The 14,924-nt window shown below is 48.4% G+C and overlaps 2 protein-coding genes across 21 annotated transcripts in view; one reads left to right on the forward strand and one right to left on the reverse strand.

Annotated features, from left to right (window-relative positions):
- FER1L5 (fer-1 like family member 5) overlaps positions 1-7,158 on the reverse strand; it is a 55,625-nt gene extending 48,467 nt beyond the window's left edge. Inside the window, exons 1-6 of the mRNA XM_059942226.1 lie at positions 7,074-7,158; positions 5,061-5,113; positions 4,377-4,468; positions 3,566-3,674; positions 1,874-1,928; positions 1,305-1,414 (exon numbers count right to left, since the gene is read on the reverse strand). Of these exons, the coding sequence (XP_059798209.1) occupies positions 1,305-1,414; positions 1,874-1,928; positions 3,566-3,674; positions 4,377-4,468; positions 5,061-5,113; positions 7,074-7,158 (504 nt within the window). The remainder of the gene's footprint in view (positions 1-1,304; positions 1,415-1,873; positions 1,929-3,565; positions 3,675-4,376; positions 4,469-5,060; positions 5,114-7,073) is intronic.
- A 6,068-nt stretch (positions 7,159-13,226) lies between these two features.
- Positions 13,227-14,924, forward strand: part of KANSL3 (KAT8 regulatory NSL complex subunit 3) — an 84,721-nt gene continuing 83,023 nt past the window's right edge. For 9 of the 20 annotated variants that reach the window (XR_009506511.1, XR_009506512.1, XR_009506515.1 and 6 more), the window contains exons 1-2: positions 13,603-13,711; positions 14,311-14,575. Coding sequence is in view for 7 of the 20 variants with exons in the window: in XM_059943042.1 (XP_059799025.1) it covers positions 14,361-14,575 (215 nt within the window). In the remaining 13 variants the exon portion in view is untranslated. Of the gene's footprint in view, positions 13,308-13,598; positions 13,712-14,310; positions 14,576-14,924 lie in introns of those variants that run through there. The other 11 variants (XR_009506517.1, XM_059943036.1, XM_059943035.1 and 8 more) reach the window with 6 other exon arrangements.

Genomic DNA, 14,924 nt, shown 5'->3' on the forward strand with positions numbered 1-14,924 from the left:
CATCAGAGACAAGGGTGGTCAAACCAGGCAAACAGCCCCCATGTCAGAACTTTGCCCTAAGCACTAGTACATAGGAAGGGTAGTGATTTGGGCACGCTGACCTTCTATCCTGTGGCCAGCCAGCCTCGTGAAGAGGGACAGGGCCAATGGGGAGAGGGAATGTTCTCCAAAGGAGGCGACAGCACGTGCAAAGGCCTGGTGGCTACGGAAAGGGTCTTGAGAGTGGGGATTGTAAGTTGTGTAGGATGTTACAGCAGGGCGGGGCGGGGCAGGGACAGGGGACAGAGTGGCTTGCGGGCCAGGCTTGGGTTATCAAGGGCCTGGGAAGCCATCGTAAGGAGTTTGGGTTATGTCCTGAGAACACTGGGAGTCCTCATTTTTAAGAACAACATTTTTAGGCACACGCGTGGCATGATAAGAAGGACTTTATTTTTTTTTGGCCGCGTCATGCGGCATGCGGGATCTTAGTTCACCGACCAGGGATCGAATCCATGCCCCCTGCTTTGGGAGCATGGGGTCTTAACCACTGGACCGCCAGGGAAGTCCCAAGAATGACATCTTTGAAAGACCACTGGGACTGAAAAATGGACAGGAGAGAGCTGCGGGCTGGGAGTTTGGGAGGAGCCTATTCAAGGTGGTCCAGAGAAGGGATGATGTTGTCTGGGACCAGGGGATGGAAGAGGCAATGGAGAAGTGGGTGCGGTCAGGTGATATTAAGAGCTAGGACTCGGCCATTGACTGGATGCTGGGGGTGGGGTGAGGAGGCGGGGCAGCCAAGGATAACTCCCAGTCTCCTGAGCACGCGGCTGGCTGGGGAGCAGGTGCAACCATGGCAGAAATGTTAGATCACAGGCTAGAGGTCAGAAGTAAGTTGGTAAGCCATGGTATGGGGGTTCCAGAATCCACAGTGGAACCCGTGGAGCTTCCCAGGGATCCCCTCGAACTCTCCTCAGCCTCTGCTGTGCAGCTCATTTCTCCTTGCCCAAGGCTAGCCTTGTATTGCCACCTCCTGAAGGGCAGGGTCCAGGCCTCAGCCCTGCCTCCCCGGCATGGCCAGGGCCTGGTGTGCCCTGCCCACAGTGCTTCCTGTCGCCCCCCTGGAGCTGGCTCCAGCCTCAGCCACACGCAGAAGTTTCCCAGAACGGCCCCTGGAGGAGCAGAGGGTGTGGTGAAGATCTGAGGACCTGGAGCCCAATCTGAAGCCCTGACCTTCCTCCATGACCTTGTGGAGAGGCAGGGATGGCCTGGGAACACGGTGAGGGTGTCGGCCAAATCACGTGGGCTTTCACCCTGGCCGGCCTCACCTGGAAGTGCTGAGGCTTTGGGGACAGAGCCTTGTGTACGGCGGAGCTGGGAAACGTCCGTTTCTGCCTGGCCACCTCTTGTGCCATGATGGCCAGGTGGTCTTCATCGCCTGGGGATACATAGTCCAGGGTGGGCTCTCAGAGGCTGGGGCCCAGGAGACTTGGAGGCATTTCCCCCATTTCACTGTTCCATCCCCAGTGACCAGCTCCTGAGTAAAATCACGGCCAAGAGGCCCTGACAAGGGCACATGTCCTCCCCAGACATTCCCATGGTCTCCCCCCACCATGGGCAACCCTGGGCCTCACACTCTACATATGGGGGCCCTTGGAAATGGCCATCCTTGCCTCCCTCTGCAGCCCATTGGAGGCTGGGTCTTCTGTCTACAGACGACAAGTGGACACATTGGGAGGACAGGTGACCTCAGGCAGGTGTCCGGAGATCTGGCCTACAGACCCTAACTTGGTCACTATCCTTCTGTAGGGCTCAAGGGTTGGGTCTCCAAGATCCCCAAGAGCCCATCCAGCTATGCTTGGTGAAATGCAGGGCTTAGCCCCATGGAAGTACATACCTATCTTCTCGATATCCTTGTAGGTCATAAGGGCCACCTGTAGGGTGAGAGTGCACTGCAAGGCAAAGGTAGGGGAGCTGTAAGATCCTGCGATCCTTGGCCACATCATAGCACTGGAACCTGGTCCAGCCTGGCAGGGACCACACCCAGTCTTCCCAGGTGGAGTGACGCTGGCCATGGCACAGGACCACACCATGGGGGCCTGTGCGGTCTGGGATGGAGAGAGGTTATAAACTGGTGGGGAGAGAGCAATGGGTTACCATGGATGGGGTTTGAAGAATAGAGGAGGCACACATTAGTGGTGGTGACAGAAAAGGATGCAGCAGGGTGGGGAGGAGAGAGAGAGGTGACTTGAGACCAGTCTAGAACCACTGATGCTAACCTCCGAGCCCAACGTCTTATGACCTCATGTGGGAACTCCAGCAAACACCTAACTGACCTCCTGCCTGCAAGCACTCTCACTGCCCGTCCATCCTCCAGACCATCGTCAGAATCGACCCCTAAACACTCCCTAAGTGCTCTAAACTATCAGAGTAAAGTCACAACTCATCAGCATAGACCACAGGCCCTTTACCTCTGGCCCCTGGTCGCCTACCCAGTCTCAGGTCTCCCTGAACTTCACACCCCTTCCGCCCCCTCCCCTGGTGCCAGCAGTGCAGGCAGCCCACCCTCCTGAACCTGCAGTGCTGCCTCTTTTCCCTCCAGCCTTCACACATGTACCTTATACCCCTGCCTTGGATTGTCTTCCTTTCCTGTCCATTGGGCAAACTCATGTCCCTCCTTAAAAACCATCCATAAAAATGGAACTCTGACAGGCAATCTGTAGCAATCAGCTCAGGAAACTAACACGATATCTATAGTAACCAGCCCAGGAAGTCAGCCTGCGGTGAGTCAGACTCATAGGAAGTCCAACCACCAACTATAGCAACAGACAGTCGGGATTTGGTTAATAATGGATAGAGCCCTTAATTTTGTCCCCACTTCTAGCTCAGGACCAATGGGAGAAAGACAAATATGCACCCCTAAGCGATCACATAGGATGCCCGGCTTCTAGTTGGGCCACTTACAGCTTCCCACACCAGCAGCCTCCAATCCGGGCACACCTGAAGCCTTCCCTTTTTTCTACCATAAGGCTTTCCCACTCTTCTGCCTGCCTTTGAGTCTCTGTCCAAACCAAGTGATGGTGGCTGACTCCCTTGTTATATAGCAAGCTCTGAATAAATCGCCTTTGCTTGTTCTCATCTGGTTGGTCTTCATGTGTTTCCACACATCTTAATCACCTCCCCTGTAAAGCCTTCCATTTCCTCCCAAGTGGAATCGTTCATTATCTCCTGACCTCAGTGAAATAGCTCACTGACCTCAGTATACATGTGCTGGAGCACTTGTCACCGAGAGTGACAACAGATGTGGGCTTCATTCAATTTTGTATCCCAGGCCTTGCACAGTTGCTGACACCAGTGGACGATCAACTGAATACTCAATCTCAATGGGTGGACGAAGGGTGGAGATGTGGGTAGGTGGATGGAGGGCAGCATGGGGAAGTTGGGGAGACGATGGGAAGTGTGATGGGTCCTCCGCAGGGCAGAAAGTGCTCTCTGGGTTGGGGGCACACTGGGACTCTGCTGGAGTGGATGCCTCATCTTCACCAGCTGCCCCCACTCCTCCACCCACCCTTCCTAGAGCCCGACTCACATCTGTGGGCATCATAGAATGGTTGAGCAGGGTCAGGTCCTTCATGAAAAGGATCTTACTTGGTTTATTCACCAAGGGTTTGAGCAGTATTGTGGCCAGGCCAATGAACCTGGAGAGACAAAGAGCAGGTGTGAGTTCCTGAGCCAGAGGAAAAGGTGTCCTTCTCCGTCCCAGGCATGACTTTATCCAGAGATGTCTTTCTCTCCTGGAAGCTGTGCTGTCCACCGAGGCTTAGGGAAGGATGCAGTTGCTGGGAGTATCCACCAGAGGGCTCTCAACTCTCTGGGAATTGGCTTTGGGGCTTCCTGGACAGTGGGCACCCCAGTTACTGGCTCTGCCCTGACCAGCCTTTTCTCAGAAGCTGTGCACCCACACTCCTCCGGAATGGGACCTGTGCCAAGTAACAGCTGATTGGACCAGGAGGTGGGCACCTGACCAAAGCTGGGCCAGTCAGATTCTCTGTCCTGGGAATTTTGACCTGAGATGCCATAGCCTCCGTCTCTGTGAGGCACTAGAATGGGGCTGTGATGAGAAGCCAGAGTGGGGCAGAGAGAAAGATTTGAGATTCTGTGCCTTCAGAAGAGACAGAACTGCCCCTGGGTCCCCAGTTTCCAAGGTCTAGTTGATCTGTCCATCTATATACCTAGCCTTCATACACACCACCCCCCTTTTTTTCTTTTTTTGCATTAGCTGTCTGGAGTGGATTCTGGTCCTTGCATCTGAGTGAGTTACAGATTAGAGACAGGAGATGCAGCATCTGCCGTAGCTTTAGTCAGGAATCAGGCTCCTCCTGCCTCTCTCTCTGCCTTACCTTTCCTTCTTTATTGAGCCCATGTCCCGAAGGGTGATTTGCAGGAAAGAGTCCTTTTGCAGGGGGCGGTTCCAGAGGTGCCAGATGAGGGTCTGTGGGAGGCACAGAGAGGTCAGCGTCCTCCCTCTCCCCTCCCTTTTCCATCCTCCTAGGAAATTAGAAAAGATGCAGGGAACGGCTGGCACTGTGTTTCTCTCAAACTGAGGAATATCCCTCAAGTCTAATTTCCTAAGAGGATGGCATTTGCTACCTTCACCAAGGGACCAGGCATCCTACCTGGGCTCCCACAGCTTAACTGCAGTACTGTGGGCTTGTTAGTAGCTAAGGGGTTTGGGGACTGGCTGGGGGGACATGGATGGATGGAAGATGAGAGGGGATCCTACACGGGGAGCCCTGTCTCTATTTCAGGTTTATGGGAACATCAGGACGGCTGGGTTGGACAAGATGGGTCCACCCCCAGAGTGGGTGAGATGGGCCAAGAGCTGTGGGCAGATGTGGCTGCTGTGGCCCTGAGACCTGCACAGCCTTCTCAGCTCAGAGGCTACTCGCAGGGCGTGATGTTCCAGCCTTGGGAAAGGCTGATGAGGCTCCCTGTTCCCTCCCTAGACTTCTGGGCACGGTCTGGACCCAGCCTCACTGTTGGGCTTGTCATTGCCTCATCTGGGCTTGTCTGATGTGTTTTACCTCGTTCCATATGGGGTGATTGCCTTCCACCTCACGAGTTGTCCTCTTGACATCTGCAAAGACACCAAGGGGCCGGCATTGGTGGTAGGAAATATTTCAAAGTCTAGGTTCAAGTGAGCAAAGAGGGGTAGGACTTATCTTGATGTAGAAAACATCCAGTCTACATTGGCAGATGTGACACAGCACTGATTCTTTCTTACTCTGGAGATTTCAAAATTTCTCACTTTTTATAAGAGTGACATCACCCCATGTGACAGATAATGTTATGTGTTCATTTCATTTTCTTCCTGGGTACATGGTTCCCAGCCATCTTGCAGCCGGGTGCGGCCGTGTGACTCATTCTGGCCAATGGAGTATGGGATCCATGCTCACCACAGCCTGGACTGGCTCCCAAAATCTCCCATGAGAGTCTCCGTTCTCCTCCCCACTCTCCACATGCACTCTCACCGTCTGCTGGCAGGGTGGTACCTGGTGACTTTGCAGCCACAAGCAAAGAGCAGCTGGTCCCTAAACTACTGTTTGGAGGAGTCATTCAGGATTGTTGCCTGATCTGCACAGTCGATGCAGCACTTGGTGTGGGCAAGAGGTAAACTTTTGTTGTGTTAAGGCACTGGGATTTAAGGGTTCCGTTGTGACCGGAGCAAAGCTAGTGTACCCTAATACATCCCAAAACATCTCTAATGGGTTGACAGCTCTTTATCTACTAAAATATGCCTTCCCCGGAAATATCTTTAACAAAGAACAGTCTATAGCCCTGCAAAGAACCTCTAAATTGCTAAATTTGAGATTCTTCCCAAGGAAAGAATGTGTGTGAGAGAGAAGAGAGAGGAGACAGATGGGGGTGGGGATGGGGTGTGGGGAGAAGCAGGGGACTCTCTGTGCCTGTCCAGTAGTGGGGAAGTGGGGCTGGAAACGACAGGTGAAAAAGGAATAAAAGATATCAAACAAACATTCAGTGATAAAAATGTGTAGGCAAATCTGGGGGCAAACCCAGGATTCTGGGTTGTAGGTATCTTCGTAAGAGAGATTTCTAGGAGGAGAAAGACAGTGCCTGGGAGGTGACGGGGAAGATGGCTCGGAATCAGACTGTTCCCCGGCTCACCGCAAAATCAGTTTCAGGGCAAAGACATGCTGAACCTCCACTACACCTCTTTCAACCCGCAAACTGGGGACATAAACCTATATCATCCTATGCACCTGGAGTCCTGAGTGTTCCACCTCTGAGTGACAGCACACTCAGCAGGCAGAGTTTCACAGGCCAGAAAAAAATTTAAGGAATTTCAGTCTCCGCTCATTTCTTTTGGAAACTACTGTGTCCTATTTTCTCTTGGCCCCAATTTTCTCACTCCCCACACTTCCTGGAAAACCTCATTTGCCTGTGTCCACACCCCCCTTTCTCTCCTCCAACAGACTGTTCATCTTTCTTTCCCTTTTCCCCTTTTTGTCCCCAGCTCTCTGTTATATGGATACACTTAACCTTTTTCATTTTCTCTCATAAATCCTTTACACCACCCCTCCCACCTCTCTTGGATTTTTTCCTTATCTATGAAAAATTGAGACAATAAAACTTGCCTCATAGAATTGTTGTGAGGAGCAAAAATCATTATATTTATAAGACTTTGTTGATTATAAAAGTAATTCATACAATTGAGCAGTTATTACCAGAAGTTGTACAAAGACCTGTATGTATAGTATCTTTTCAAATCCTCACAGCCATCCTATGAAGCAGGTACTTGGTTTTTTTTTAACCTGTTTGTGGCACAGCCCTAGTTCATAGAAGAAACTCGAGAAGTATTCATCTTCTTTTTCTCCCGTAGCCATTCACCAGAAAAAAATGGGAGGCAGAGGAGTCATACTAAAAGAAATAATAGCAACAAGGATGATAAATTTGAAAGAGCCAGATGGTGTCTACCTCATCTTTCTGTGACACAAGGCATCTTTTACCTAGTAGGGCACCGATAAATCTAGTTTTTCATTGAACATATGTTGCCTCTTGGGGCTCCTGGCTCTCACCTCTGAAGTACACGGACACGCAGGGTCTGGGTGGGGGGCTCAGGGGTGGGCTAATGTTGGCCGACCACACGACAAGCCGCAGCATCTCTTCCATCTGCTTCCCTCCGTCCTTCTCTGGCAAAGCTTCCTTCTTGGAGCACCTTGGTCCAAGGCTTCTCCCAGGGCTCAGGGGGTGAGGAAGGTCCCGAGTCTGTTGCTTAGCAAGAGAGGTGATGTCACAAAGGTCAGTGGTTCTTGGGTGGTGGTTCTTGTTTCTGGAGTGGAATGAGGAGAATGGGAGGAAGAAGGAATCACAGGGTACGAAGCCAGTGGCTTGAGGTGACCAGGGCTGTAGAAACAAAACAATTTGGCCGAGCTTCATTTCCTCTTTCCGTTCTCTTTTCTCTCTCGTTCTTACTGTCCTTCTGATTTCAAGATCAGGTAGAAGGATAATATCTGCTCTTTATACAAGCAAGTTATCTGGAGTGAATCATTGCCAAAGTCACACAGTTTAGGTGAGAAAATAGAGAAGGGAGGTGAGCTGAGAAAAGAAATAAGGAAATCAAAGACGATTTCAGTGGTGTTTCAGAAGTCCTTCCTAATGTGGAAGCAAACATTTAGGCCTCCTTTTTTCTAAAGGAAACGTGAGTCTAGATATGAGTCTCTCTTTAACCAACAGAAACTAGCTTTCTCATCAATGAGCTCTTATGCCAGCTGGGTTTGTAAGGTTAAAGAAAAATCTCACTGACATATTATCTTGCTGTGGCATCTTAATTGCCCTCAAGGCCTCTCAGCATGAGGATGGAGCGGGGCATTGCTCTTGTCCCTAAGCTTTTTCTGCTTTAGGGTTGAACATTATATAAATTATACCTTATCCAATAGTTAGTGTGAAAATTAATAGATGTTTTAAAAAAGTACATTAGTTGATGAAACAATTTAGCAATAAGCTTACTACCCGTTCTAAAACATGCATGGGTATGTTTTAGAGCAAAAAAACCCCAAAAAACTGAATGTGTGATCTTGGTGTTAGGCCTGCTTTCAGCAGATTTAAAAAGTACTTCCTGACAGTTTTTCTTGAAATGTAAACACAACACAATGCTTGTTGCTTTGTTAATAATTTTCCAAACTAAGCATGACACAAAAGGCAAACCCAGGAAAAGGAAGAGACCGATAGATTTGACTGCATAAAATTCAAGATTCTTGTACAGAAAAATATACCTTAAAAGGTATATCAAAGTAGGGAATATTTGCAACAGCTCTTACAATTCAATAAGAAAAAGATGAATACTCCAAAGGAAAATGGGGCAAAGTGTAGATTAGATGATTGTCCAAATGGACAAAAAAAAAAAAAAAAAAAGATGTAAAAAAAATTCAGCCTGTTTAATAATCAAAGAAACACAACGAGAACTTCCCTGGTGGCTCAGTGGTTAAGAATCCGCCTGCCAATGCAGGGGACACGGGTTCAAGTACTGGTCCGGGAAGATCCCACATGCTGCGGAGCAACTAAGCCCAGGCACCACAACTACTGAGCCTGCACTCTAGAGCCCGTGAGCCATATCTACTGAAGCCCGTGTGCCTAGAGCCCATGCTCCACAACAAGAGAAGCCACCGCAGTGAGAAGCCCACGCACCACAACAAGAGTAGCCCCCGCTCACCGCAACTAGAGAAGAGCCCACGCACAGAAACGAAGACCCAATGCAGCCAAAAATAAATAAATAAATAAATAAATTTATTAAAAAAAAAAGAGAAAGAAATGCAATGAGATACTGTTTATCACTTTGCCAAATTGGACTCAGAAGCCCAAAAAACAAAAAAGATGTTAAAAAAAATTCAACGTCCTTAATAAGCAAAGAAATACAAGATACCATTTATCACCTCCCAAATTGGCAAAGAATGAAAAAAATAATAAACCTGGTGTGCTGAGGAAGGAAGAGGGGCAGAGAAAAGATACAAATCCATACACAGCACTGATCAGAGTATAAAGAGAAAAACAGCAGAACGAAGGCCCAAGATAAGTGCCAGGGAAAGAGAATTAAGCGTGGGGAGAGATGGACCAAAGGCTGCTCTTTTCCTGTCATCCTAATAGTAGTATTAACCTCTATATCTCTAAATAGCATATTTAAATAGCATCCCTTGAATTTTTCACTTTGAGACACTGTCTATCAAGTCATCTCTTTTATATCATCTCTCACTCCTTTCCCACCTCCTAGCTTCTCTCTCCCAAACTTCCCCCAACTCATCACTTCTAGATATTATCTACTGCTGTTTATCACACCATGGCAGCTTTCTTACACCTGCCTTTCCTGCATCCTGTTCTCATAATTGTATCTCATTTGGGAGCCAAATCTATATTCAGTATTTTCATTTTTATAATAATGTATTTTTTTAAACCGCAGATCAAGTAGTACCCTCCAATTCCACATCCTTTCTTTTTTTTAAAATTAATTAATTAATTAATTAATTTTTGGCTGCGTTGGGTCGTCGTTGCTGTGCGCAGGCTTTCTCTAGTTGCGGTGAGTGGGGGCTACTCTTCGTTGCGGTGCGCCGGCTTCTCATTGCGGTGGCTTGTCTTCTTGCAGAGCACGGGCTTAGTTGCTCATTGCTTAGTTGTTTCAGTAGTTGTGGCACGTGGGCTCAGTAGTTGTGGCTCGTAGGCTCTAGAGTACAGGCTCTAGCTGTGGCGCACGGGCTTAGTTGCTCTGCGGCATGTGGGATCTCCCCGGACCAGGGCTCGAACCCGTGTCCCCTGCATTGGCAGGCGGGTTCTTAACCACTGCGCCACCAGCGAAGTCCTCCTCATCCTTTCTAATACAACTTTGTGTTTTTCTGTAGTTTACAAATTGCTTCGTTTTTTCATTTGCTTGCTTTTCTTAAAAGTCTGACCAAATCTTCTAACATCCTTCAACAGCTCTGTGATCTCCTTTTAATACAATCTCCCCCAGGTTCAAATGCATCAGGTATTTTACCAGTTTTTTCATTTTTCCTGAGCCCTGGGGAGATCTCTCCTGGCCTCCTCTCCTCTCTAGTCTACACTGGTTGCTCCCCAGCCCTGTAGCACAGCTATCATCCTGGGGCTTCCCTTCTTCACCACCAGTTTTAGAATTCCCCCATTTGTCTCCTGTGTTGGACTCTGTTTCCCAGATCCCTTCCTCTTTCTTGAGTTACTCTCTCATCTTAGTGGAACACGATTTTCCATAGCTTTCTGAATTTTTTGAGTGTTTGTAGGTCTGCACATGTCTTTATTCCACCCTTGCACTTGACTGATAGTCTGGCTGGATGTATCAGTCAGGATGGGCTATGTTATGCTGAGGTAACAAACATCTCCAAAAATCTCAGTGTCTTAAAATAATAAAGCATTTTTTTTTAATAAATTTATTTATTTATTTATTTTTGGCTGCATTGGGTCTTTGTTGCTGCGCGCGGGCTTTCTCTAGTTGCGGCAAGCGGGGGCTACTCTTCGTTGCTGTGTGCAGGCTTCTCATTGCGGTGCCTTCTCTCGTTGCGGAGCACGGGCTCTAGGTGCGCGGGCTTCAGTAGTTGTGGCACACGGGCTTAGCTGCTCCGCGGCATGTGGGATCTTCCCGGACCAGGGCTCGAACCCGTGTCCCCTGCGTTGGCAGGCAGATTCTTAACCACTGCGCCACCAGGGAAGCCCATAAAGCATTTTTTTTAATAGCAGCTTTACTAAGATATAATTCACATACCATAAATTCAGTCTTTTAAACAGTACTGTTCAGGTTTTTAGTATATTCACAAGGTTGTGCAACTGTCCTCACTATCTAATTCCAGAACATTTCATCACCCTGAAAAGAAACCTCATATTCATTAGCAGTCTCTTCCCATTTCCCCCTTCCCATAGCCCCTGGAAACCATGAACCCACTTTGTCTCTATAGATTTGCTATTCTGACATTTCATATGAATGGAATCATATAATATGTGGCCTTTGTGTCTGGCTTCTTTCACTTAGCATAATGTTTTCAAGGTTCATCCATTTTGTAACATGTATCAGTACAGTTGGTCGCCCCTAATCCATGGGTTCCACATCCATGGATTCAACCAACTGTAGATGGAAAATATTAAAAAACAAAAATTCCATAAAGTTCCCAGAAGCAAAACTTGAATTTTCTGTGCATCAGCAACTATTTACATAACATTTACCTTGTATTAGGAATTGTAAGTAATCTAGAGATGATTTAAAGTATTTCGGAGGATGTGTGTAGGTTATATGCAAATACTACACTGTTTTATGTAAGGGACTTGAGCATCTGTGGATTTTGGTATCCAAGGGGGGTCCTGGAACCAATCTGGATACCAAGTGACAACTTACATCATTCCCTTTTATGGGCTGATAAATCCATTGTATGGATATACCACATTTTATTTATCCATTCATCAGTTGATGGACATTTAGGTTGTTAACATTTTTGGGTTATTATGAATAATGCTGTTGTGAACATTTGTGTACTTGTTATGTGTACATATGTTTTCAATTCTCTTGAGTATATATGTAGGAGTGGAATTGCTGGGTCATATGGTAACTCTATGCTTAACATTCTGCGGAGCTGCCAGCCTGTTTTCCAAAGAGGTTGCACCATCTTACCATCCAATCAGCGATGTACAAGGGTTTCAATTTCTCCATGTACTTGCCAACACTTTTATCACATTGTTTGTTGTCACCATTGATTTTTTAGACATCCTAGCGGGTGTGAAGTGGTAAAGATTTATTTTTCTTCTTGAACCATGTTTCTTGCCTTGGTGTCTCACTGTCAGTCAGTCAACCAACTGATCGGTCATCAATCAGTCAATACAGGATCCATTCCCTATATCCTGGCTATGTTCTCTGAAGGATACAAAGAAGGTTAACATCCCCCACTTTAGGATCTACTGTCTCTTCACAAAACACAGAGGAAAGTTAACTCAAAGCAATCTATGGTCAGTACCAGAATTCTTACTGGGGCATCTGGGGCCTTTTAGGGTCTGAGTTATGTCTGCCTCTCCAACCTCGTCTCTCTCCACATATTGACCACTGCTTCCTAGCTACACTGCTCTTGCCACTTTTTTTTTTTTTTTTTTAATATTCTAAAGCTGTTTTCTGCCCCAGAGCCTTTGTCTTTGCTGTTCCTTCTCCTGGAGAGCTTCTCACCCAGCATCTACCATGTTACCATATTCTCTTCCTTTGGTTTCAGCTTTAAGGTCACCTTCCCAGGGACACCCACCCCATCAACCAAGCCAAGGCTGGCTTGCTGTTCTATGTGCTCAGATCACCATCCACTTTTCCTTATTGCAGTAGGCATGGTGGGGAGTGGAGCTGTGAGGAGGTTCTGAAGCCAAGCTGCCTGGTTCCAGTTCTGCCTTTGATACTTACTAGCTGTGTAACCTTAGGCAAAATATTTGACTTCTATGGATATGACTATAATAGAACCTAGCATATAAAGTCACTGAGAGGATTAAATGAAGTAGGTTATTTACGTTACTTAGAACTTGATTGGCATTCTCTAAATACTAGCCCTTATTATCACAATTATAAATTAAAGTGTTTTTTTAATTGAAGTATAGTTGATTTACAATGCTGTTTGTTTCTGGTGTACAGCAAAGTGATTCAGTTATATACACACACACACACACACACATATATATGTATATATGTTCTTTTTCATATTCTTTTCCATTATAGTTTATTGAAAGATATTGAGTACAGTTCCCTGTGCTATACAGTAGGACCTTACTGTTTACCTATTTTATACATAGTAGTTTGTATCTGCTAATCCCAAACTCCTAATTTATCCCCCTCCCCGCTTTCCCCTTTGGTAACCATGAGTTTGTTTTCTAGGTCTGTAAATCTGTTTCTTAAACAGTTATTTACATAGATTTGAAAAGAACGCAACTATACTCCAATAAAAATTAAAGAAAAGAAGTATGCCAGCCACCCGGCAAAGCAACAATGGGGGGAAGCGAGAACAGGGGCTGCAGGAGCCAGCCTCCTCCCTCGCCCTAGTTTTCCCTGCTGAAGATGCAAGGGGCCCGAACTCCGGACTCTGCGCTGTCTTGCCTGCGAGACCCGTTCGCGTTCTAGGCTCTTCTCTTCCCCCGCAGCTTTATCCGTTCCGGGTTTTGCGGCTCACCGCCCCTCCCTTCCCGGGCTGTAATCCACTTCCGCGTTTTGTTCGGTGCCCGGGGCGCTGGGGCGCGGAGGCGGTAATGCGCAAGCGCATAGGAATCCGGCCCGGGCTGAGCGCGCGGCCGGAAGGTTGCGGGTGAGGGAAGGGTCGGCCCCGGCGGGGGTGGCGGGCCCGGGGCGGGGGGTCGAGGCCCGGGTCGGAGTGGGCGGGGGTCTCGGTGAGGACCTCCGGGCTCCCAGGGCGCGCGGGGACTGGGCGGCCTGGGTCGGACCGCCGTGTGGGGCCGGGGGCGGACTCGGGCCGCCGTGACGCGGGCGCTGAGCGGGGCCGTGGCGGGCGGGGGGCGGCTCCTCCTCGTCGCGAACTCTCGGTGACCTTGGTTGGCTAAGTCACTCCATCCCCCTGAACCTGCGCCTCCGTCTGTAAAGTGCGAATCACAAGCCCTGGCTACCAGCTGGGGCGGTTTTGAGGCTCGGTGGCTGGACCCCCGAAGGGTACCTGGAGTAGAGGGCGGTTCCCCAGGGACCACCCCGGCCTCGGTGAGGGAGAGGGGTCTTCCTCGCATGGCATTGTTACAGATTTTGGGGAGGAGCTCTCACCTGTATATTTTTAAAACTCCAGAGCATCATGAAGTCGTTGCAAAACTTTTGTTTAACACAAACAAGAGACGTCAAGGGCTTCCTTGAGGCCCACGTTAAGCAGCTGTTCCTGGGATGCTCACGCTCCTGCTGGAGACGGTTCTGGGAAGGTTTCGAGAATGGTTTGCAGCCGTAGAGACCCTTAGCTTCAGAATTATTAGTATTTGTAATTCCTGTTGTTTGCCAAAACCCGTCCCGCCCACGTGGGAAATTGGGGCGCTGGCCAAGCAAGTTTAGTATCTGCCTTGGTGAACATTGGAGTCCCTTGGCTTTGCAGTGGACCAAATTGTAGAGATTGAGGATGGAGGTGGTGCCATAGCCTTTTTTGGTGGTGGAGTGGGGTCTCAGGAACCCTCCCTACGTGGGCAAGGGTCTGTAGTGTGGTGGATACTCAATGACGAATGCTAGAAGGGCACAAAAGTAAAAAGCCTGTTAGATGTTCTAGGTTGGAAGAAATTCCGAGCATTTGAATTGACTTAAACTGGAACTTTTCATTGCAGGTGACTAGCATGCAGATACCCGTTCTCTGACCTGCTGCCCCTCTTCTGACATGGCCCACCGCGGTGGGGAGAGGGACTTCCAGACGTCAGCGCGGCGCATGGGCACCTCGCTGCTCTTCCAGCTTTCGGTGCATGAGCGGGAGCTGGACCTGGTGTTTCTGGATCACAGCTATGCCAAGCCGTGGAGTGCCCACCCAGATGCCAGTAGTGCCCGCCCCACCCGCATGCTCTTTGTTACTCCCCGGAGGCAGCACGAAAGTACCATGTGAGTTTGGGCTCCTCTCCTAAGGGCGGCCATTGCCCTAACTGGGCAGTGATCAGATGGTTGGAGATTAGAGCGGATTTTACTGTGGGAGATTGTAAAGGGGGGTGGGGCTTGGATGTTTAATTCAGGCGTCACTGTTAAACATCGTGAGGTTATCAGGCCTATATGTGGACATCTGCATTCAAGACATCTAATGAGTTAGGAAAGCAAGATGTTCAAAGGAAAGCAAACAACCTGTTGCACTTAGATAACAGGACTTGTGTGGGAAGAGGAATTGAAGAGGATTATTTCAACTGTGAAGAAAAAGACTGAAGAGTTGACTTTTAAAAATTGCCACCTAGGATTAGAC

The sequence above is a fragment of the Balaenoptera ricei genome, chromosome 13, assembly GCF_028023285.1.
Source record: "Balaenoptera ricei isolate mBalRic1 chromosome 13, mBalRic1.hap2, whole genome shotgun sequence".
Taxonomy (NCBI): domain Eukaryota; kingdom Metazoa; phylum Chordata; class Mammalia; order Artiodactyla; family Balaenopteridae; genus Balaenoptera; species Balaenoptera ricei.